This window comes from Zingiber officinale, chromosome 7A (assembly GCF_018446385.1).
Source record: "Zingiber officinale cultivar Zhangliang chromosome 7A, Zo_v1.1, whole genome shotgun sequence".
Classification (NCBI taxonomy): Eukaryota; Viridiplantae; Streptophyta; class Magnoliopsida; order Zingiberales; family Zingiberaceae; genus Zingiber; species Zingiber officinale.
The window spans coordinates 93,340,796-93,366,834 of record NC_055998.1 but is presented as its reverse complement, the minus strand read 5'-3'; the positions used below and the strand labels follow the sequence as shown (position 1 = coordinate 93,366,834).

Below are 26,039 nucleotides of genomic sequence, written 5' to 3'. Positions count from 1 at the left end.
ATCTCAGGCCCGTTCGCCCGCTCTTGACTACAGCCGACCACATGGATCGTGAGTTGTCTTGCATGCGCCTTCCGTGCCCTGTTGGAGTCGCCTCCGGTCGGCCCTCCGGTAATAATGTTGATTTCACCCCTCGACGCATTGCCTCGATTTTCCTCCTCCTGAGCGGATGGTTGGGGTCGTTCATGCGATGCCCGGGGAATGGCCCTATGTTGTTGGTTATGTTGCCACTCGGGGGATTTTCTTTCTCCACGCTGACCAGTACTCTGGTGTTGATGTCGCCTATCCGGCGAAGGCGATCGACGTCGATAGCTCCTTGGCGTAGGATGAGCGATTGGGGGGAGGCTTCGACAGTCGCGGGTGTTGTGAGTTGCTGACTGATGGAGTGAACAAAACATGGGAGTCCATACCTTCCCCCTGGGCTTAGGCCAATCGACCGCTACTTGTTGAACGGTGTGCAGCCTTGCTTACTGATGACGATGAGCTATCTCTGCGCGGGGTCCTCTCGGTGGTTGATAATTGGAAGGCGGCTTCCGCTCGGCGTGGGCTGGTGGCTCGGCTAGTGCTTCCTTTTTTTTCTCGCCATCTGAGCTTCTTCCACGTTAATGTACTTGTTGGCTTTGTTCAGCATGTGGTCGTAGCTGCGAGGTGACTTTCGAATAAGTGATCGGAAGAATTCACCGTCCACAAGCCCCTGTGTGAACGCGTTCATCATAGTTTCCGAGGTGACCGTTGGGATGTCCATGGCCATCTGGTTGAAGCGTTGGATGTAAGCTCGGAGTGACTCCTTCGCACCTTGTTTGATGGCGAACAGACTGACGCTGGTCTTCTGGTAGCGTCTGCTGCTTGTGAAGTGATGGAGGAATGTCGTGCGGAACTCTTTGAAGCTTGTGATCGATCCGTCCGGCAACCTCCGAAACCATCGTTGCGTCAATCCCGAGAGGGTGGTGAGGAACACCCGGCACTTCACACCATCTGTATATTGATGCAATGTGGCTGTGTTGTCGAACTTACCCAGATGGTCGTCCGGGTCAGTGGTCCCGTTGTATTCTCCGATCGCCGGGGGCGCGTAATGCCGTGGTAGTGGGTCGCGCATTATTGCCTCGGAGAATTGTCTATTGATCCGCTCGAGGGACACGTCTGTCCGTGGCACCTTGCCCTTCCTTGCATCGCGGAGGGGTGCCTCTTCGGACGAAGAGCCCCGGTCGAGGTTGCCTGCGCGACTTCCGAGGGCGTTTGGAACAAAGCTCGATGGAATGGTATCGGGGCGGGCAGGGCTTCCACCTGAGTGTCGGTCGGCCCTTTGTTTTGGCCCCATATTGAGAGCTGCTCCAGCCGGTCGTCTGGTGCTGCCCGACTGCCTGATGCCGATGTTGCCTATTGAGCTATCCGATCGGCTTGAGCCTTTTGTTGTTGCTCGACTATCTTGGCTGCTCGCGCTTGGATGAGTGTGTCGAGCTCTTTGGGGGAGAGTGTCACCATGAGTTGGCGTCCAGCTTCTTCCATCTTCCTTGCTCGGATTCAGGTGCATTACCACAGATGGTGTCAATTTGATCCTATCCGAGCTCTGAGTCGACGGACACTGGGGACGTGGCGCTCTCCGCTGTCCTTTGGTGTTGACGTGGACCTCCGGCGAACCTGCAAAGAAGCCGAGCCGGGAGGTGTTTCCTAGCGACGACCCTCCGACGCTCAAGTCAGACAACGAAGAAGAAGAGAAGCAGAGTAATGCTACTGTGGCTACAGTGATGAGAATTGCATACCTCCGTCGAAATCTAGGGGTCCTTATATAGGACCCCGGGGAGGTGCGGGCATGTTTTTCGATGCGTACACGCTTCCCCAAACATACCTCAGTAGGGTTGTGTCAGAAAAGCGTTGTGTCAGAAAAGCATACCTGACGCCATTCCGCAATCGTCCGAGCATATCCCGGATGTGACGGTGGAAACTTCCACCGTACGATATTCCGTCCGCTTCGGCCGCCGACCATGCTGTTTGTCGGCGGTAGGTGTCTCGAGGATAAAGTTACCAGCTATCCTTTTTGTCTCCTAGCGCTCTTGTCTGCTCCCGGGCCGAGCGGACCAGCCGCTCGGCGCTCATGGCCTCCGGGAATGCACATACCTCGGCTCGGGCGAGGAAGTCCTGCTCATGTGCTCGGATGGAATTGCGCCTTATTGTTCTGTGGCTCGGCCGAGCGGCCTGTCCGCCCGGTCATAGACTCTTTTACCTTAAGTATCGGGAACCCGACCCCTGGTCAGGTTGTCTTTCGTCCGGTCCGGGAGACCATTGACCGGATGTCCGGTCGGCCGGATGCTTGGTTGGCCTACCAGTCCGCTCAGCCTGATCCTGGGGTTGACCCTCTTGACCATTGACCTCCACGTGTCGTTGACCTCTTGCCAACGAGGGTCCCCCGTCCTTACCACCGGATCATGAGAGATTGTACTGAGATTCACTTGGGTAAGGTCGAAGTACCTCAAAGAAGAGAGCCCTGAGAGCCAATCCAAACGATGGGCAATTTGGGTCGCAACCCATCTTGACTGCAACCCAAGATGACAAAGGCTCGACAGATTGCCAAGTTGAGAAGGAATGACTCCAGTAAAGTTGGACCAAGAAAGCTCAAGATACTTGAGATTCAAAAATGAGCCAATGAATTGTGGAATTTGAGCTCCTTCAAAGTCATTCCAACTTAGATTCAACCGCTCTAACCGAGTCAAGTTCAACAAAGAAGGACTCAGTATCTCACCTCGCAGGGCCGTATGGAAAGTTTCGTTTGGATTTTGAAGGTTGAGCTCCACAACATGGTAGCCTCCGAACAAAGTTGCGTTGTTGATTGTCTTGCATACGACGCCACTCCATTTGCAGCAGTCTATTTGTGGAGCAGGGCGTCCTGTTCCACTTCCGAGCAGCCTCGTGTAGGTGTTGCTACTGCTGCTTCTTTCAAAGAAAAGGCAAGGCTCATAAGCCCACAAAGCAACAAAGAGTAGTAGAACAAGTGTAGAGGCATAGTCATCCTCGAATTTAGAAAACTACTTGCTGCTTAATTTCCTCGATGGGGGATTGCAATAGCTATATATATATATATATATATATAGGGCTTATCAAATCCAAGTATTCAACGAGGGAATATAATTCTGATAGTTAGTAAGTCTTCTCCGTGTGGTCGTTTATGTAGAAATCTGCCACCCATTGTTATTATTTTCTACTATTCCAAGTCTTCTCCGTCTGGCACGCAGAGTGAGTTATCCGCAGAAGAGACGACAATGGAAGACTTTACTAGTAGAATTCAAGCTGCACCTTGCCATGTTCCACAGAGAGAACCTAATGAAAATGCACAATACAATATATCTGATTCAATGGTGGCTATGGATTATTTTTCCAAGTCTTCCCATTCAATGGTAGTTATGGATTACTTTTCCAATTAAGTATCCCCATGTGGTCGTCTCTGTTGAAATCTGCAAGCCGCTTTTAAATCAACCATAATATAATTAAGGAGTAAATGAGGCCAATGTGTGACATCACCGTAAGACTTGAAATACATCTTTTTATATATATATATATATATATATATATATATATTTTGAACTAGAGGAGGTATTTAGCTTATATCAATCTCTAAATCTCAATATAAATTGAAACAATATCACATAAATGGCTGACCTAAATTCATCATAAAGGCTAATACTTTTTACTTGTCATCGAAATTCTTACTATTACAGAAAAATCTTCTACAGGAATAGGCAACAACAATCCTTAGCTTTCTCTTGATGAGGAAGAGAAGAGGTTGAAGAGACTCTATAATATGTCCTAATTCATCAGTCTCATCCTTTTTATACCAAGCTCATCCTAGACTATCCTCCTTAAAGCTCATCTATGATTAACAGTCCATCAATGTTAATAAATCAAGTTTTGGATCTACACAATGAATTCATATCCATTTAATCTAAACCCTCTTTATATGCAATAAAGCATTATATCACTTAATCGTGTTTAGTCATTTTAATGGCAATTAGTTATGTGTGTGTTAATCAAGTGTAAGTCTAACCTTATAGAGATTAATTCCACCCATGTGGACTTAATTGGATCTAGTCCGCCCATGTGGACTTAATCCTACAATCTCCCACTTGGGCTATACTTGATTCCTGATATACCATACAACCCCTACGTTGAGCTCAATATGCCAAACTTTATGGATGTGTTTGGTTCAAGTTATTATGTATAACCTTGGTTATGTGATTACCAGATAATCACATAACTAAAATTATGGGGAATAAAACATAGCCACATATTGTTTGATTCAACCTATGTAATGCAATAAATACTTATTTATTCAAAGATTTTAAAAAATAATATAATTTAATATTTTATTGTATTACTCTCAGTTATAATAATAATAATAATAATAATAATAATAATATTATTATTATTATTATTATTATTATTATTTAAATTCTATGTTTTTTTCTTTTTTCACTTTTTCTTTATGTTTATGTTTTTTTCTTTTTTTCCCTTTTTTTATTTTATTTTTCTTTTTTCTTTTTTTATTTTTCTTACATTTTTTTTTACTTTTTTATTTTTTTATTATTTTATTGTTTTTATGTTTTTATTTTTAACTTTTTTTTACATTTTTATGTTTTTTAAATTTATTTACTTTTTATTATTGCCTACCTTTTTAAATTTTTTATTATTTTTTTACATTTTTTAAATTTTTATTTTTAATTATTTTTATTTTTTACATTTTTAAAATTTTTACCTTTTTTATTATTTTTTACGTTTTTTAAATTTTTTATTTTTTACATTTTTTTATTTTTTTTACATTTTTCTATTTTTTTATTTATTTTTATTTACATTTTTATTATTTCTTTTTATTTTTTTTACTTTTTTTCTATTTTTTTATTTTTTATTTTTTACTTTTTCTATTTTTATTTTTTTTACTTCTTTTTCCTTTTTAAAGTTATTTTATTTTATTTTTATATTTATATTTTTTCTTTAGTTTTTCTTTTTTCACATTTTTCTTTTATACAAGGGTATTTTGGGTAAAAAAATCGTTAACTCCGAAATCAAGAAAAATCTCAGTTTTCTGAGGTTTTTCGATTCCAGGTTGTATGTCCCTTTTACTAACGTTTCGGGCATGGAACATTATTCGGGAATCATCAATTACCTAAACCAAACATGATTTTCGTTGATAACCTTGGATGGATAACCAACGTTATTAAGGATAACTTCCAACTAAACGCACCCTACAGATTAAATACCCCTTTAAACAATTTTGTCCATTAAACTAATTAGTCCAGGACTAAAGAAATCATAGCTACTATAACTGTGACAAGGCTCAACAATAATCACAGTACTAATATCATTAATGATATAGATCAAATGTGGATGTGTAGTACAAGAATAGCACGAAATGTGATCTATAAGTGTCCATTCTTAATAAGTCCTCTTTATGACCTAATCCGGGTCCAAATCATATTTACCAAAAACTTATGTTAAACTGCAATGGTAAATCATGATTTAACTTTATGACTCCAAATAGAGTCCATATCATATTCACAATAACCAAATGTAAAACCGTAATAGTAAATATGATATCCATTTACCAAAGAAAAGTCAAAAAATATGCACACATATAGAAAAATTGCAGTATATATAATGAGCTAAAGAATATGTGTTAATGAACATGGAGCATCACACAAAATAAAGATTCCTACATAATGGGTACTTCGTCAAAAGGAAGAACCCCTATATTCAGCACATGCTGATGAAACACCTTGGGTGACAAACCCTTGGTAAGTGAATTCGTTAACATGAAATCTGTCCTTATATGCTCTATCATTATTTGATCATTCTGAACTCCTTTTTTAACCGCCAAAAACTTTATGTCGATGTGTTTAGATTTTGACGAATTGCGATTGTTCTTGGAATACAATTTTATAGCTTTGTTTTCACAATTGATCCTCAATGGCCTTTCAATGTGTCCAATGATCTGTAACCCTGTGATAAGATTCCGCATCCATATCCTGCGGTTAGAAGCTCCATAGCAGGCTATGAACTTTGCTTCCATAGTGGAAATGGCTATTAGCATCTGTTTGACTATTTTCCATGATATAGCTCCTTCCACCAACATGAAGATATAACCTGAGGTGGGCCTCCTGCTATCCAAGCATCCAACAAAATCGGAGTCTGAATATCCAATGATCTCTAGATGACTCGATCTCCGATAAGTGAGCATGTAATCCTTCGTTCTTTGAAGATACCGCATAACCCTCTTTATAGCTTTCCAATGCGTTGGTCCAGGGTTACTCAAATATCTGCCCAACATCCCCACAATGTATGTAAGATTCGGACGCGTACATACCTGAGCATACATCAAACTCCCTATTGCTGATACATAGGGGAATTGTTGCATTTCCTTGATCTCAAGTTCATGACGTGGACATTGTTGCAAGCTAAGTTTATCACCCTTTGCCACCGGAGTATCACCAACATCCCCACAATGTACACAAGATCCGGACGCATACCTACCTGAGCATATATCAAACTCCCTATTGCTGATGCATAGGGAAATTATTGTATTTTCTTGATCTCAAGTTCATGACGTGGACATTGTTGCAAGCTAAGTTTATCACCCTTTGCCACCGGAGTGTCGCCAGGAGCACAATTCTACATGTCATACCGAATGAGCACCTTTTCTATATAGGCCTTTTGTGATAGTCCAAGTGTGTACCTCGAACGATCATGAACAATCTATATGCCTAAGATAAAAGATGCTTCACCAAGATCCTTCATTTCAAATTCATTGGATAGAAATGACTTGGTTTCTAGCATCAGACTCATATCATTGCTTGCAAGAAATATATCATCCACGTAAAGAACAAGTATAATGAACTTGCTCCCATTGAACTTAATGTATAAACATTGATCAACTGGATTCTCCTTGAAACCATATGAAGAAACCACTTGATCAAACTTCTAGTATCATTGATGAGATGCCTGCTTTAAACCAAAAATAGACTTCCTTAGTTTACATACTAGGTGCTTTGAGTCATCTGACTCAAAGTTCTCCGATTGCACTATGTATATAATTTCTTTAATGTTTCCATTAAGAAACACAGTTTTAACATCCATTTAGTGTAGCTCTAGGTCATAATGAGCTACAAGTGTCATTATTACCCTAAGGGAGTCCTTCATCAAAACTAGCAAAAAAGTCTTCTTGTAATCAATGCCCTCCTTTTGAGTGAATCCCTTGGCGACTGACTAGGCGTGCATTATACTTTTCGAAATTTCCATGTGAATCCCATTTGGTTTTAAATATCCATTTACAACCAAAGAGTTTCACACCTTCAGGCAATTCTACAAGTTCCCAAACGTCGTTGTTCGCCATAGATTTCATCTCTTCCTTTATGGCATTGATCTATTTTTCTGGATGAGGGCATTGTTCGACTTCTTGGAATGATGTAGGATCATCTTCCAACCCAATGTCAAACTCATGCTCTTGGAGATAAACATAATCATGAGACATCGTGGATCTCCTCTCTCTAATAAATCTTCTTAGTGGCACTTGATCTTAAGGTGGTTGGGAGTCATTCTCAATCATAGGAGTGAATACTTCTATTTGAGATGGCATACCTTCCAAATGAATTGGAGGTGACATGGGAATATCATGGTCAACTACCCCTTCTGGCTGTACAGCTTCAACTATATGTGAGACGGTAACCATTTCACTATTAGCTGCATCAGTAGTTACCATATTAGAATTATTCATATTCTCCTCAAATAATATTTCCCTAGCTTTATCACTCCCACCATCCTCAATAAATTTGGCATTACTCGTCTCGAAAAAGGATTTATTCAAGGGGTTATAGAACTTGAAACCTCTTGAATTTTTAGAGTATCCTACAAAATGACAACTAACAGTTCTTGAGTCCAATTTCCTTTCGTTAGGCCTATAGGATCTAGCTTCAGCTGGACAACCCCAGACATGTAGATGCTTAAGACTAGGTGCTCTACCTATCCACAACTTGTATGGGTTTTTGTTATTACCTTACTAAGAACTCTGTTGTGTAGGTAAACTAAAGTCTTGAATTCTTTACCCCATAAGGACTCCGGTAGAGAAGAAAATATAATCATACTTTTCACCATGTCCTTGAGGGTTTGATTTTGTCGCTTTGCTACACCATTTTACTGAGGTGTCCCAGGCATAATGTATTATGCCATGATACCATACTCAGCAAGGTAATCAGCAAATGGCCTAGGATGTTGTTCACCTGATCCGTCAGACCTACCATAGTATTCACCACCATGGTTTGATCTTACTGCCTTAATCTTCCTACCAAGTTGATTTTCAATTTCAGCTTTAAAAGTTTTGAACATTTCTAGGGATTGCGATTTCTATGAATAAGGTACAAGTATCCACATCGCGAATAATCATCTATAAAGCTTATAAAGTATGATTGACCATTCCAAGAAGCCTTAGGGAATGGTCCACATAGATCCGTATGTATAAGCTCTAAGACTCCATTATTCCGCCTTGAACCCTTATTACTTTTGTTAGTTGTTTTCCCATTGATACACTCAATGCAAATTCCAATATCTGATATATCAAAGGAACTGAGAATTCCTAGTGACATTAACTTTTCTAGTCGTTGTTTAGAGATATGCCCTAAACGCTTATGCCACAACATGGATGAATTCTCATTTATCATACCACACTTCATACCTATATTATGCATCACAAAATTATTCGTATGAGTTTTAGTGTCTAATTTATATAGCTTGTCGATCAAGGAACCAATACCGCACAAGATAGAATTTCAAAAAATACTAAATTTTCCATTTCCAAATGATCAAGTATATCCAGATTTATCCAAACATGGAATAGAAATTATGTTCCGTTTAAAAGACGGTACTACAAATGTATTTTCCAAATTCAAAAGTACATTGTTCCCTAAACAAACTCTAAAAACACCTTTTGCCTCTACATTTGTCTTCTTGCCCGTTCTAGTATAGATGAATATTTCGTCATCAATTGGCATTCGGCTCGTGAGACAACCCCTACATAGTTACACTTATTGAGTAGTTGCACCAGTATCTATCCACCAAGTATTATTAGGTACAGTAGTTAGGTTGACTTATGAACTAACAAAGTTGATAAGTATATCTTTCTTAGCACTCCGGTTGGCATATCTAGGGCAATCCTTCTTCAGATGACCTTTCTTTTTATAAAAGAAACAAGTTGGGTCTGAATCTTGTTGCTTTTGCACTTTATGCCCTGAAGCCTCAATCACTGCAAGTTGTTTACCCTTACTTTTACCATTACCCTTCTTCTTTTTCTTGTTCAAATATTGAGATGAGGATGCATAGTAAGCACTTTGAAATGTGTCCTCTTAATCTCTCCTCTTCTTGTACACACTGAGTTATGATCTCATTATTGTTCATTTCTCCTTTTGAGTATTATAACTAATCTTAAAATGAGTGAACTGTGCAGGCAGAGAGATCAAGATGAGGTTCACAAGGACACTTTCAGACATATCTAACGTTAGTGCCTTAAGACTTGTAACCCGGTTAGACATCTCCATAATGTACTCCCTAATGTTAACCTTCCCTATATACTGCATGGACACTAACTTCGTGAGAAGTGTAGTAGTCTCGACCTTTTCGTTTGAGGCGAATCGGTACGCTAATTCCTTAAGGAAGGTTTTAGCATTCTCCTTCTCAGTTATCGAACCCCTTAGATATTCTGGTATTGACATTCTCATGATCATCAGACTCATGTGATTAGATCGCTCCCACTTGTCAAAGTTCACTTTTTGATCCATAGTCGAATCATCAGTTAAAGGTGCAGGGTGATCATGCCCAAAGGCATAGTTCAGATCCATGCAGCCCAATAAAATCGTAATATACTCTTTCCATTGTCTAAAGTTTGTGCCAGTAAGCATGGGCATATTGTTCAAATTAGTTAACATTGAGAATACTGCATAAACAAAAGTAAAGAACATAGCTCAATTTCACAAACAAGGCATGTATCTTGTGCAATAAAAAATGCAACAAATAAAACATGCAACTGCATAGGCATACATAGAGATATCTAGTGTGCATTAAACCTTTGGACTAAATTGTAACTTGCTATTGGTACTCTCTAAATAACTCATGATCACCTTCATCTGTCACATAACTCGCCTTCCTTTAGACCGACACATTATGAGCATGATACTTTATTCATGAGTTTCCTTAGTTAGCTTATGTTTTTAGCATCACTCACAATGCCTCTAACTGGTCACATAGTGCCCCTTCCTTTGGGCCGACACACTATGTGTATGATCAAGAAGTTTAGCTTAATTTGTGAGCTTCCTTAAACATATATCCGGTATAAAAAATAATTTTCCTTTGGTCCAATCATCCTTAACATGGATATACATCCCTCTACATTAGTATTCCTAGCCTCCCCAATAGTTCTCGCTTTGGCGATAGTATAAATTTGATTAGGTAGCAAGAGCGAAGAAGAATTCAGGAAGAAATTACTGAAAACTGAGTTAAATTCAGTTATCAATCGATTGATATGTGATATCAATTGATTGACATCCCTTTTAATCGATCAAAAAGAATGTGAATCGATCCACACGCGTGTCAATCGATTGATCGATCGATTGAACACACATGAATCGATCAGTGAAGCTTCTGTTCGCTGATTCATCTACCCCAATCGATCGTCTGATCGATTAACTAATGTCAATCGATCAGCCGATCGATCCGGAATCCTTCTATAGACAACCTAGTGAACTCTGATCGATTGGTGAATCCCAATTGATTGACCGATCGATCCAGCAGCATTCTGTTGAATTCTTACGAACTTCAATCGATTGCCTGGTCGATTGGTAACCCCAATCGATCAGCCGATCGATCCAGAGGCTTTCTGTTTGATACTTGCAACCTTCAATCAATTGACTGATCGATTGGTGACCCCCAATCGATCAATCGATCGATCCGGAAGCTTTCCTCTAAATTCTATTACGATCGACAGTCTGAATCAATTGATTTCTTATGCCGATCGATTGGTGAGCACCAATCAATCAGCTGATCGATTCCAGCTTTTTCTGTTCGCAAACTTGAGCATCCTAATCGATCAAACCTTACATCAATTGATTGGTAAGCATCAATTGATTAACGGATCGATTCAAGATGATTTTGTTCATGAATCCAGGATTCTGAATCGATTGGGAACCTTCTCAATCGATTGATATCAGAAAACACCCAATTCTGAACGTGATTTTCTACCCTAAAATGGCGCCGCCAATCTCGTTCTTCCTAGAGAATATGAAAAACTCGATTCAAAGGTTAAATCCTAATCTATCCAAGCTACATTCAATAAATATACATCAATTTCGCTCATTCATATGGAATCAAATGCAAAAATTGATGTATTTGTGCCAAAACGTTGAAAAAATATCCTTACGCTTTAAAAAACTGATAATAAGTCAAACCTCGGTCTGATACCAATTGTAAGACTTGAAATACATCATATATGAACTAGAGGATGTATCTATAACAGAATTTAGTTTCTATCAATCTCTAAAGCTCAATACAAATAGAAACAATAGCACATGAATGACTAACCTGAATCCATCGCAAAGGCTAATGCTTCTTACTTATTGTCGGAGTTCCTGCTATTGTGGAAAAGTCTTCTATAAGAGTGGGCGGAGATAATCCTTAGCTTTCTCTTGATGAGGAAGAGAAGAGGTTGAAGAGACTCTAGAACAATTCCTAAGTCATAAGTCTCATCCTTTTTATACCAAGCTCATCCTATAGGGACTATCCTCTTTAAAGTCCATCATCATTAACAGCTTATCAATGTTAATAAATCAGATTTTGGATCTACACATTGAATCCATATCCATTTAATCTAAATCCTCCTTATATGCAATAAAGCATTAGATCACTTAATCATGTTAGTCACTTTAATGATAATTAGTTATGTGTATATGTTAATCAAATATGAGCCCGACTTTATAGAGATTAAGTCCACTTATATAGACTCAGTTGGATTTAATCCATCCATGTGAACTTAATCCTACAATCACAAGTAGCAATCTCTCTTTCATCTGCGTTTTCTGAACGTAAAAGAAAAACTTCATTACGCTCCTGATTGCATATATTTGAAAATAATTTATAAAGATACCAAATGGATATATTTATCATTCAATTATCAAAAAGGACATATACCGTCCTTATTGTGACTGCAGAAAGCAATCTCAACGTAAAAGAGATAAATAAAGATCCATGTGGTAGAGGAAATTGCCAATAGCAAGCCTTAGTAACTGTCCTCCGTGTTGCGGAGTCTAAGGCTTGGACAATTTGCTTTGTTAATTGTGATATAAGGGAGTTAGCATCTCTTCTACCATATTTACGTTTTCATAATTAATAACCCTTGGAAGTATAAGTACTCACTGTTTCTTTTAGAGGTATAACCATTAGAACTAGACTGGCAGAGACTGTTCCTTTGAAAGAAACAGCTACTACGAAAGAAGAAAAAAAAAATTTTTTAAATTATTCAATCTCAAAAATTTTTAAAAACCTAATGAAGAAGACCTAAGGAAGGTGGTTTCTTGAGTCAAATTATTCATGTTTTATGGTGTTTGGATACATGAAACAATAACTTCAAAAAAGAATTACATTTCTATGTTTAATTGGCCAGTTCTGAGAGCAGGAAAAAAAACAAAAAAGAAGCTACTTCGGTGAATGCCTGAGAAAAGAATGCAATCATGTTACATTCGCATGCTCCTCGACACTTTGTGGGACGGTAGGCCTCCAACTTGTTCCATCGGGGCTATCCATGAGAGCGATTCCGATGGTAGATAGCTCTTTCCTGATCTCATCGGATCTCTCGTATTGCTTATTTTTCCTCGCCGATGTCCTTTCTTCAATCTTTTGCAGCAGTTCATCTTCTGTGATTTCTGCTCTTTTCAGAGCCTTCTCCCTCAGCTCTTGTAATATCTGTTATACTAAAATGTGTCGGTAAGCGAGATACTAACTTTAGACATATCCATAATACAAAAGTACTTGCCTCAGAAAAATTTGAAGGAACTAATCCAAGAACACTCAAAATATTACTGATTCCCTTTTGCAGAGCAGAAAGAGACTCCATTCTCAGTTCTTGCTTCCTACCCTGCTCGATGGATGAACACCGAATAGAATTAGAAAGTTATGTGCGCAGAGAGGACTTAGACTCGTACCTTCTTTGTGTGCAGAAGCTCATTGATTATTCTAAGAGGTTCAGAGATCGAAGCCAATGCGACAGGAGTGTGCAGATCATCTGACATTGAACTCTCAAAATCAAGATGAAGTTTATCGATGCATTGAAGAGTTTCTGGTGGTAGAGAATCACTAAGACGGGCTTGCTGGTGTAAAGCTTCTTCACAATCCAGAAGGCTCTGAACCATGCGCAGGGAACAGTCAACCACACCAATCTCAGTGAAGGAGCAAATGGAGGTAACTTACTTGATAGATATAATACAGTCGATCAGAAGCAACATCAAGATGTGCTGTCGAGTAGTTAATTGGAGACCGGTAATGAGTACCAATTAGGAAGAACCTCAAAGCCAATGGGTGGTAAAGCTCTAAGACCTGAGAATTCCATAATTAGTTGAACTAATAGACTCGAGGAGAAACTCAAGGAATGATTTACTGAACTCTACCTCGCGAATGGTGAAGAAATTTTTCAGTGACTTAGACATTTTTTCCTCATTTACAGTGACAAATCCATTGTGTACCGAATAGGCTATGCTGCTCTTGCTACAAGCAGCACAGCTCTGGGCAATTTCGTTCTCGTGGTGGGGAAACACAAGGTCCATCCCTCCACCATGTATGTCGAACATATAACCAAGATATGTCGAACTCATCGCGCTGCATTCTATGTGCCATCCTGGCCTTCCTGGTCCCCACGGGCTCTCCCAATATGGTTCGCCATCCTTGGAAGACTGCAGCACATAGCAATTCATTTAATATGGTTAGCCTATGAGGTGATGTTAAAGTTCTTCAACAGGAAGAACCCAAAAAACTTATCGTACCTTCCATAGAGCAAAGTCAGCAGGATTTATCCTTCTCGAATCCACAGCAACCCTTTCTCCCGATCGATTATCTTCTAATTTCCGTCCAGATAGTCGACCAAGCAGGGAATTTGTCAACAGAAAAATACACATCCCCTTCAAGTCTGTAGGCATAACCGTTATCAAGAATCTGTTGGAAAGATAGGCCAGAAATATCAAAGCTAGCGAAATTCGTCGGAACAATGTCCTTTGATGAACAATTAAGTTCATAATGCACATTTGCAAATCAACAAACTTGTAATAGGAACTGACCAGTAAAAGAATTTTTAGTTACTACGTAAAATAATTTTTGGATGTTAATTTTTTTATATGAATTATAAGAGCATAATCAACCATGTTTATCCCAACTATTTATGGAGATTAAATTCTATTATTGAATTAGGAGGCTCCATGTTTATCCCTGCCATCATGATTTAAATCAACAGTACTGTGAAGGAAAGGTCTTAGCTTTTTTTCCTTCATGTGTTAGTGTACAGTGTGCCACCAGAGGCCAAGCGAGGAGGGAGAGAGACCAAGAGCGAAGATACAGTTTGTCTCCCATTTTCGACAACCATAACCAAGAGAGGATAGCACAGAGCTTTGGCAGAGCAATGCACAAGGAGATGCTGAGGATTCTTCTTTTGCAATCGAGGAGATGGCATGTTATAGAGTGATTTAGTGTAAGATATAGTTGCTAACCTTTAGTTATTTGAATTCCATGGAATGACATGTTTGAGAGAAAACATTCTTATATTATTCCACATATTTTCCATATCTGGTAGAAACAGGAATTGAGGATCATTAAATGATGTTAGTGGCCATGGTAGTACCAGTGCAGTCTTCACGTTCTCAGTTTGGTGGTGAATGCGAGGAAGAAGAGGGAAGAGAAAACAAGAGGAAGATAAGAGCAAAAGAGAGAATGACAACGAGGAAGAGTTAACTTTAGCATTGAGTATATATTATGACCATAGAATAATTGAGCGGTATTGTTGTATATGTTGCTACTTTATGTAACTTAGGAGGATTTACTCCTTTGATTGGAAGGAGTGCATGCATTGTTCCTAGTTAAATAGGCAATTCCTAAAAATCATGTTTCGTGAAGGAATTTGTGATTTTTATCATCAGTATAATGATAAAAATGTGGATAAAATTAATTGATTAGGAAAGGAACCCTTGCAATTAATTTTTTTTTGATATTTTGATATTTTGATTACAGATACAAATTAAGCAGTCAAAATGGAGATGAGTTTCTAAAGTCTTGTGCATTTGTCAACTGCACCTTAGCTAAATGCATAAATTGTATCGCTAACCATACTTTACGGGTGAGGGTGCTTAAGAAAAATGCAAACATAAAGTCAATGCAACAAAGATAAACTATGCTAAGATGAATTTGTGAATTACAAGACAAGATAAATGTGTCCAATAGCAATTAAGTGCAACTCTAATCGATGATAAAATTGTAAAATATGCTGATATGAAATACCAGCAAGTTCAATCAATATAATTAGGATTGAAGGTGTGCAAGGAAGAGGAGATAAAAGAGAACTCTATCTAATACAATTAGAGTATAATGCTAGAATAAGATTTGTCTAACTGACTTCACTTTAATTGAGATCGTTGCTTGTCAGTTCTGGTATATAAGGACAGTGGCCAATAAATTATAATTTGGAAGTATAATTGATAAGTGAGATGCATTAATGACTAAACCTGCTAAAAGAAAAAAAAAAATTACAATTTACATCGAGAATTAAAGGTGGAGGGTAAAGATGGATGTGTGAGGTTATAAAAAAAATCAAAAATATTATTATCAGGTAAGTAATTAAGTGCTTAGACAGATGATGAATCAGATAAAATTGAATGAAATGGTAATAATTGTTTGTAGACAAGCAATCAATTCTATAATTAAGTTAGTTGAATTGATTAGAGTTGAAGGTGAGTGGTAGAGGGTGACCAAAGAAAACTACAATTAAGATAATATGTTTGATTTAAGATATTTGGATATTACTAATAATAAATATTGTCTTGCATATACTTTAATGGAGAGAGATCTATGTAGTCAATTTTATGTAGTTCCAACTAACATGTTTGATACGGTGCATAATGGTGAGGTCCGATAAAGTCATAACAGTCAAAAGTCAAGGGGACGTGGCAGTTAGAAGTTAAGGGAACGTGACAGTCAGAAGTCAAGAATCAGAAGTTAAGGGGACGTGACAGTCAAAAGTCAAGGGGGCGTGGCAGTTGGCGGTTAGGAAAGGATAAGTAGGGTCGTGGGATTACGTCAGCCACTTGATTCCTAGTCGGGTTATCACAGTCCGAGATCCAAAATCTGAAGCACCTGGGTCCAAGATATGGGAAGCAGTCGGGGTAATATCTGACCTGGATCTAACTGATCAGGTTATTGCGCCTTGGTTATATCCAGGTCTGGTTCTCTCAGTGAGCTAAATCCCGGTCGGTCAACTCCCGGTCTGCTCCTTGATGATCTCACCATAGCTCTCGGCCCCTCAAGATTTAGGTCAGGTGTTATACCCAACAGAACAACCTTAGCTGCCCTATTCATTCTCGGTCGGGCCAGAAGGTCGGGGCAAGAGGTGTTACACGACAACAAAGTCAGGGAATCGTAACCGCTTATCAGAGAATAACTGCTGAATATTAGGGAATATTCTAATGGTCTACGGTCACCTACGAATGGAACCTTCTTCAGTCTATAGGAGGATGTCGTGTGTCCCCCATCACCCGACAAGTCCTGACACCCAACATTCTCTAACATCAGTCAGGCTCTAGAAGGTACATACTGTCATATAAAATGGGAAGTCTTCTCTCTTGCGTAGGGATGCTCTCTCGCACATTCGCACTTGTCTTCTACTTTCTTTCTCCTTCGTACACTGTCCTTCTGGGGAAAAAGTACCTGACTTGACCGTCGGAGGGCCTGCTCCGGGGACTTTTTCCTTGGTTTTTGACCTCTAACGCCCATGTGCTTGTCTGAGTATGAGCAGAGCTCAGGTACCGTCGGCTCAGTCATCGTCGTCCGTCAGCACCATGTGGGAGTCCATTATTGTAAGCGCATATGAGAAAGGTGTCTCAGTCGCCCCCCCCCCCCTCCATCAACGTCAACAACAGCTCATCCGGCCTTCATCTGACTCAGATTCCGAACAGAATCAATTTGGCGCCGTCTATGGGAACTTTCTTCACTTGTTCTGGAGCGTGAAGATGGAGGATACCCGACGAATCAAAGTGACCATGATGGCTGGGTAGTATAAACTGTTCAAGGAAGCTAAGAGATGAGCAGATTCCAAAAACAGACCACTGCTTCACGACTGTATAAGATGTCTGCAGTTTCCTAGGACCCAACTCATGTTTCTGATAGGGGTCTAAGAGGAAACAACCCGAGGAGTTCTCCCGGGTCTTCTATCAGGAATCCGTCCCAGACTACTACCATAAGAGCCCGGACTGCTATAATAAGAAGGAGCAACCTCAGGCCTCTATGGTGGAAAGCTCCCCTCCCAGGGACTCAAAGAAGGGGAAAGCTATAGTCCTCAGAGAGGAGTCCCGAGGGGAACCCGATGAGCAAGTGCCCTTCTCTCTAAGGGTACTAGAGAAGAAGAAGCTACCGAAGGGGTACAAGCCCCCGACCATTGGAGAGTAAGATGATAGTAAGGATCCGGAGGATCATCTCTGCAAGTTCTGGAACACTGCGCTGTTACATCAATACAGCGACGCTATTAAGTGCCGAGTGTTCTTAAATACTCTATCTAGCTCGGTACAGAAATGATTCGATGGATTGCCGAATGGGTCCATCACCTGTTTTCATTATTTTAAGATTGTCTTCTTGTGCCTCTTCGCCAGCAGCAAGAAGTACCAGAAGACATACCATTGTCTCTTCACTCTTAAGCAAGGGTAGGCCGAGCCCTTACGAAGTTATATCAAGCGCTTTAACCAGACGACCCAGGACTTCTCATCTGCTACCTCTGAAATATTGATGAGCGACTTCTCTGATGGATTAATAGAGGGGGAGTTCTTCCAAGATCTGACTCGAGACCCCGTGAAGAACTTCGACGAGATGCTTGGGAAGGCCGCTAGCTATATCAACGTGGAGGAGACTCAGGCGGCTCGGCGAAAGGCAGACAAGGCATATACTCCCGCCAACAAGCCAGAGAAGAGGTAACCCCAACCACCAGCTCAACCTCTTCCATCTGCCATGGATGCTCGACCACCCTTCCCTCCCGGTCAGGATCCTAGGCTGGCCGAACAACAGCCCATGGCAGGTCAGTCTGGTAGACCCTTGCTCGATAATGTGGGACAAGGAAATCAGCAGCTCGGTCGCAACCAGGAGTCAAGGAAAGCCCGGAAGAGGAGAACAGGGGAAATGCGGACATCTGCAAGATTAGTATGATCTCCGGAGGACCCACAAATAGAGACTCCGCTAGGGCTCAGAAGTCTCATGAACAGCGCCTGGAGATACACGCTATAGGATGCAGTCAGGAGCAAGCTGCAGGGTCCATCATCAACTTTGGGCCGCAACACCTGGAGGGGCTGGAGCTTCCTCATGATGATGCCCTAATAATCAAAGTCGTCATCACCAACAGTCGCGTGGCTAGAGTTTTCATTGATATTGGAAGCTCTGTCAACATGTTATTCAAGAGTGCATTCAAGGGCATACAAATCGACGCCAGTAAACTCCAGTTTGTGACTACTTCATTGTATGGCTTCACCGGCAATGAAGTATGACCCATGGACCAGATTAAGCTAGCCATATATTTGGGTAGCGAGCCCTTGGTGAGGACGCGGAGGAGCACCTTCATCGTGGTGGATTCTCCGTCCTGATACAATGTCATTCTAGGGAGACCAACACTACATGAGTTTCGGGCGGTAGTCTCCACTTTTCATCAGAAGATCAAATTCCCTGTGGGAGACCAGGTTGGGGAAGTTAGAGGTGAGCAATTGGTCTCTCATAGGTGTTACATTGACATGGTAAAGGTGGAGGCTCGCAAGGCTCAACGAACCTAGGATGGCAAGATCCACGTCATTCAAGAGGAGCCTTTGCCTATAGCAGAGGAGTCTATCCCTTGGGAGGAGGTCCAGCTCTATCCTGATCGCTCGGAAAGCCTCACCCGCATATCAAGCAACCAGCCTATCGAAGTCAAAATGGACCTGGTCTAGTGCTTGACTCGCAATAGAGACATTTTCACTTGGTCCCCCGAAGAACTACATAGGGTCAAGCCCGAGGTGGCTGAGCACAGATTACACCTTCTGCCTGATTCTTGACCGGTCAAGCAGAAGAAGAGGAACTTCTCGGCCGAGCAAAATAAGATCATCCGAGCTAAGGTGGACCAGCTCAGGAAAGCAGGTCATATTAGAGAGGTACAATTTCTGTCCTGGCTCTCTAATGTGGTCCTAGTAGCTAAACCTAACAATAAGTGGAGAGTCTGCATCGACTTCCGAGATCTCAACCGCGCCATCCCTGAGGATTGCTACCCACTACCCAAGATCGACGAGATGGTGGGCTCAACTTCAGGATGCGAAAGGATTTGCATGCTCGACACTTACCAGGGATACCACCAGATCCCTTTGGCGCAGGATAATCAGGAGAAGGTTAGCTTCATCATGGCAGATGATACCTTCTATTATACTGTCATGCCTTTTGGATTGAGGAATGCGGGAGCTACCTACCCAAGGATGATGGATAAAATCTTCCGGGATCAAATAGGGCAAAATATAGAAGTTTATGTGGATGACATCCTCATCAAATCCACTCTGGCCATAAATTTATATTAAACAAACCCCTTAACCTACACTAAATCCTCATCAAATCCTCATCAAATCCTCATCAAATCTGTCACACTCGTAAATCAAATTAATTCATTTATACTCGACCGAACCCCTTAACCTACACTAAGATAGTATAGTAGAGGACCGGGTCGTCTCTCACGTGGAAACAATGATAGGACGTTTGCTCTCAGACAAAATCGAACAATGAGGTTTTGTTTTGGAATTTCTACACCTAATGCAAATAAAGAAATCCTAACTAAACGACAAATATAAACTCATAATGCAGTGTCACTCTACACTATGAGGATCCAAGAAACATTAATAAAGAAAACAATACTCAAAGACAATTATACGAAACCTAATTATGCATAAAAGCTAAACTTATATCATATTGTCACGCTATGATACAAGATCAACAATCATACATAATGAACTAAACAAAGTACCAAAACTAATTAACATGCATCATAAGAAGATCGAACACGAAATTAAACTAACAACTACACATTAAACAAGCATAAGAACTTAACTATAAAATGAAACAAAGAACAACAAATAAATCCTAATTAACCAATCCACTTCTCCACAATCAAACACAATAAAGTATTCTGTCTGTCACTACAGAATCACCGAGGAAGAAGACCGCTGTCACTCGGAAAACTCCTGGATCCGGTGGACAGCTGACGTTACTGGTCGGAACTGCAATCAACGGCGGTGGAAGCGTAAAATCCTTGAAGACACCTCTCCGGAAGAAATCTGCTGAATGAAGGAAATCTTCCAAGGACTGTCAACCCTACGCTGCCTTCTTCACCGTGCCTGGCAGATATGAATTGTGTGGTACCAGAGCTTGGAAGAAGTCCGGCTGGAAATTCTCCGGCGAAGGGGAAATATTTGCTGATGGAACCCTAAATCGCTGCCTTCTTCACCGTTTCAGGCAGTGAAGCTTGGAGCTCTGGCTGGAAATCAAGGAACGTGACGAATGCTCGGAAAGACCCAAACTCGAATCCTTGTTGAGATGCCACTGCTTTCTCCACCGTGTCCAGCAGAGATCCCGACTGGAATGCAAGATGGATGTGGGATACAAAGGAGCAGAGAATGGAGAGATGCCGGAGAAGAACCCAGAACTCGCCACCGTCGGTAAGTCTCTGCCTTCTTCACCGTGTCGGGCAGATACTCACTCGAAGGAAATGCGAGGGGATGGAGAACCTCGTCGGAGAAACCTCTTCGGTGATGCTCAATGACCGTCGCTGCTACAGATCCGCTGGAATCGCCGCCGTCGGCTTCGTTGTCTTCGATTGGGAGAAAGAGGAAAGGGTGTCGGACTCGCGTGCCCTAGCCAATGCAGACGCTAGGAAGAGGGAAAGGATGTGGAGGACCGGCCGGCGGCAAGGAAGGAAAGAGGAGAAGCCGCCGGCCGGAGAGAAGAAAGAAGGGGAGGTGGCTGCGTGCCCTAGCCGCCGCTGGAAGAGGAAAACGCGAGCCAAGAGAGATTCTGTGCCGTGCGTGAGGTAAGGGAAGTTTCTTAGTGGATCGGGTTTGGGAAGGAATGGGATTTTGGGTTTGGATTAATGAGAAGATCCGGATCCAATAAGATGAGTGGAATTGGGCTTTTAAAAGTGGGCTTTAAGATTGGGTTTGAATTGAAGCTTTTGGATTGGGTTTGATTGGATTTGGCTCTTCTTGATTCAACTTAGAATAACATGAGCCCTTGGATTATTTGATCCCGATCAACGGCCCAAATTACTCCCCTGCAAAACAAGATGTATCTTTTAGATAAAATACCAGAAAATATAGGAAAAATTAGATCAATGCTCCAAATAAATCTCAACTCATAAAACATGATATAAATGCGGAATTAAGTATACGAGAGAGTATAAAATGTCAAGTATCATAGCCAAAATAGTGCATCAAAATACAAATTATCAACTCCCCCACACTTATTTTTGCTCGTCTCGAGCAAGTAAACAAAAGAAGAAAATAACAAAATGCATTCCCCTAGCAATTCTCAATCATATATAAAAAATAGTGAAAGAGAGTTATCTAAAATTGTCAAATTCAAACGACCAAAGCATTCATGAATTCAATTCACACACTAATTAACAAGCATGATAACTTCAATCCATAATCAATAAATTGAGGATGATAACAAAATAACCTCTAAAGCGAGTGATTGTGGCTCTCCTCTCAATACATGCAATAGTGGAGCTCACTCAAGCTACTCATGATAAATGCACTACCATAAGCTTGATGTTCTTCTAATCTCCACCACTACATACATAAGAGTGCACAATAAAATAATGAAGGCATTATTTGAAACATAAGGGAAACATGAATCAAGCAAATGATAGTATAAGAGAAGAAGTGAAGAAGATAAAACAAGTTATTGGTGGAAGACATGGACATAATGGAATGTTGCATAGATGAGTTCAATAGAACAATGCCCAAAAAAGTATCTCATCTAACTTCCAAGCTAGCTCTAAAAACTCAATAAAAATTTGAACAATCTCTACAATAGCTTTTCAATAAATGTCCACTCATGATCTACAATAAAATCCAAATTTTGCTACCATAAAGATTGTTACTCACAAAAAATTCTATCACCTTTCACCAATACAATAAAAATATGAACAACTCCTACTCTAGCATTTCACACTAAAAATCTACACTTGATATGCAATAATACCATAATATCGCTAAAGTAAAAATTGTCACTCACAAAAATTCTATCACAAATGAATAAAAATGGCACAACATGTCAAAGCACCAAGCTACAAATCCAATAAACATGTGGACAATCTCTACTATAGCCTTTCAATGAAAATACAATAATGATATGCAATAAAATCTCAATATCGCTATAATAAAGATTATCACTAACAAAAAATTCTACCCCATATGAATATAAAAATAGCACATCATGAAAAGTTTTTTTTTTCATTTTTTTTCCTTCTTTTTTTTTCTTTTTTTTTTCTTTTTCTGTTATTGTTTTGTTTTTTTTTTTCTTCTTTTCTTTCTTTTTTTTTTTTCATTTCCATTTCTGTTTGATTTTTTTTTTCATTTCTGATTTTTTTTTTTTCAACACGATGTGCATCACTATATAACATCATCAATAGCTCAAATAAAAAGATAAATAGCATGGTTTACCTATGGTGATCAAGCATGGTTCACCTATGCCTCTCCTAAAATTCTACTAAGCTATTTCTCTCCCCCACACTTAAACTTTTGACCATCCCGGGCAAAATACTCATTATGTAACATCCAAAAATATCCACATCCCAAGATAGTAAGAAAGTGAAATAAATGGAAATAAATGGAAGAGAGAAAAGAAGGATATGACAAATGAGATGAATTTATTCAAGAAGCACGTGATAATAAAAGGGATGAATAAAAGAAAGTGAGATAGCCTTCATAAAAATCATGCAAACCTATGATAATGTGGTCTTGAAAGAATTAAGCAAGTTCTAGAGTAGCATTAACCACAAGTGCATCACACATCAATAGGAATAATAGGCTTAAAAATATCCTCACTAGGTATATCAAAAATTATCATCTCAATCTACCAACATGAAATCCATTATCAAGTTGTAATCACATGCAATCCAAGAATCCAATCATGACAATAAATCATAAAATAAAACAATCAAATTTAACTAGCTTTCACAATTTCTAAGATGATAAAAAGAATGTATAGAGAATTTATTATGAAAACCGACAAAGTAAACTAAAAATGAACTACTAAGCAAAAGCAAATAAAGCAAACAAAGTAACCAAAGTAAAGAAATATATACAAGCAAAAAGGGAAAGAAGAAATAAGATGGAACAGACTCCCCTGAAATTCTGGCGGTCGGAGTCGATTCAGTTCTAGAAGCCAATCTGGAAGTGGAATGAATGTAGGTGAAGTGAGGAATGCTCCCTCCACCTTAGCCTCCTTAAAAATTTTCTCCGGTGGCCGAAGACGGTTCAGTTGGAGTGTCCACTCCAGAAGCTTCATTATTGCATACAGTGTTAGGGCTTTCTTCAAGTGGTAGTATGCATCCTTGAATGATTTACTACAAATGAAATATCTGAAAAATTCCTGTGAAATAAAAAGAGGATGCAAATCCTACACAAAATCCTGCACGCATGCTATGTGAGAAGGACTATAAATATTAACAAAATCAACAGAGCATGAATCAAGAAATATATCACATCCACTATAATCAAAATGAACTACCTCCATGGAATTTCCTAAAGATTCAAAAGAAATATCAACCTTACCATCCTGAAAGATACCTGGAGGCTCTAGTATAGTGAATGTGACATCATCTTGGTCAGGTGAAAGAACGGGCTCTGGATCAGGTACAACCAATGGAAGTGATTCTTGAGTTTCCCCTACACTTCCATCGTCATAAGGTACATCTACAGACTCAACTGACTCAGCTGGTGGTGGAATAGTCAAAGGAAGTGATTCTTGGGTCTCCCCTACACTTCCATCATCAAATGCAACACCTGCAACATCAAGACTATCTGGAACAACAATATTATCAACAAAAATATTATCAGGATCAACTACAACATCACAATGTAAAAAGCTAGAAGAATCATGCAGAGAAGCATAATTAGGATAAGGCAAATCACAAACTCTACAATTCATCTCCTTCAAAATCGATGCAGTAGGTTAATCTGATTGCAACTGTAACTGTGTTGATGATTGTGTTCTTTCCTGGAATTGTGTTTCTCGATGTTGTCCGAATTGTTGTAACTGCTCCCTAAAATGCTGCTCAGGCTGATGCTGAAGATATGACTGATAATGTTGAGACCACTCAGAATTCCTTTGTTGTGTGCTCCTATACTCGAATCCTGCAATTAAATTATACCTATCCTGCTGATGGATCTGATAAAGCTGAGGATCAGGCTGATAATACTGGATCCTGGTAGGGAGTACACTAGCAAAGGAATGAACATCCTCGGTAATCGTCGGTCTAGTCTCATATTGCTGATAATTTGCAGACATAATCTCAATAAGTTCTCTAGCCTGAGTAGATGTCTTGTTAACTAAAGCCCCTCCACTAGCTGCATCAACCATACTTCTGTCCATGGGACACAATCCCTCATAGAAGTACATAATCAGAAGTTGATCGCTTGTCTGGTGCTGAGGGCAACTAGCAACAAGTCTTTTAAATCTATCCCAATAATTTTGAAATGGTTCTCCTGTGAATTGCTGGATTCCATAAATACTCCTCTGAATAGCTGCAATCTTAGAAGCAGGAAAGAACCTCGCCAAAAATAATCTCTTCATCTCAAACCAACTAGTAATAGAGTTGGGTGGGAGACAGTACAACCAATCTTTTGCAGAATCCGCCAATGAGAATGGAAATGCTCTAAGTCTGACATCTTCACCTGATATGCCATGTGGATTCCATGAAGAGCACACCGTATCCAATTCATGTAGATGTTTGTTGGGATCTTCACCAGATAACCCATGAAACTTCGGTAATAAATGTACAATTTTCCATAACTCGAAGTCTGCGTCCAAATCAGAATGATGAATACAAAAAGAATCCTCTGACAAATCTGGTGCCCAAAGCTCTTTCAGAGTCTTTTCAGTGTTATTCTTCATTTTACTTAACAGATCTGAAGTCCTGAACACACTGAAATTGATTACACAAAAGAGATTCCCTGGTCTAACCTGAAACACTCATGCAAATATAATCAAAAGACACAAGAAAACATACAAGATAGCACGCATACATACAAGCAATGAATAATGAAGCCCTAACAACATTTTTGAATTTTTTTTTTGCAACCACCAAAGAAATAGAAATAAGAGAGAATAAAGTTGAAATAAAATGCAAAATATAGAAAAACTAAAATGGTGGTCTAAATGATGAAATTAACCAAAATAGGTCTTTATTCACGATGTAACTGCTAGTATTACTCCTCTCACTCCTTTCCTTCAACCTGCAAAGTTCCAGAGCAAAAGGAGATACTAACAGTTAAGTCTAAAGAAAAATAAAATAACAAAGTAGAAAAGCAAGAACAAGAACAAGATAAAACTATCTACAGTCTAAAAACAAACGAACACCACTATCTCCCCGGCAACGGCGCCAAAATTTGACAACGAATCTGTCACACTCGTAAATCAAATTAATTCATTTATACTCGACCGAACCCCTTAACCTACACTAAGATAGTATAGTAGAGGACCGGGTCGTCTCTCACGTG

The 26,039-nt window shown here is 39.8% G+C and overlaps 1 protein-coding gene across 2 annotated transcripts; it reads right to left on the bottom strand.

The window, feature by feature from the left end:
• Positions 1-12,574: 12,574 nt before the first annotated feature.
• Positions 12,575-24,476, bottom strand: LOC122001807 (cysteine--tRNA ligase CPS1 homolog, chloroplastic/mitochondrial-like). 2 transcript variants are annotated; one of them, XM_042556747.1, is made up of 7 exons: positions 24,108-24,476; positions 14,052-14,194; positions 13,680-13,961; positions 13,483-13,608; positions 13,218-13,415; positions 13,049-13,150; positions 12,575-12,978 (listed from the first exon to the last, which is right to left on the bottom strand). In XM_042556747.1, the coding sequence occupies exons 1-7, from the start codon at positions 24,466-24,468 to the stop codon at positions 12,745-12,747; spliced, it is 1,446 nt and encodes a 481-aa protein (XP_042412681.1). In that variant the 5' UTR covers positions 24,469-24,476; the 3' UTR covers positions 12,575-12,744. The 2 variants fall into 2 exon arrangements, with proteins under 2 accessions (XP_042412681.1, XP_042412682.1); XM_042556748.1 differs by lacking the exon at positions 24,108-24,476 and adding an exon at positions 21,991-22,856 and having other exon boundaries at positions 14,052-21,583.
• Between the last annotated feature and the right edge of the window lie 1,563 nt (positions 24,477-26,039).

Bases quoted from the DNA above. Each gene is read 5' to 3' on its own strand.
- LOC122001807 (XM_042556747.1), bottom strand. From the start codon at position 24,468: ATGAATTGTAGAGTTTGTGATTTGCCTTATCCTAATTATGCTTCTCTG. The intron at 13,962-14,051 runs GTACGATAAGTT...TATGTGCTGCAG, and splicing joins CTGACTTTGCTCTATGGAAG to TCTTCCAAGGATGGCGAACC. The intron at 13,416-13,482 runs GTAAGTTACCTC...CGCATGGTTCAG, and splicing joins GACTGTATTATATCTATCAA to AGCCTTCTGGATTGTGAAGA.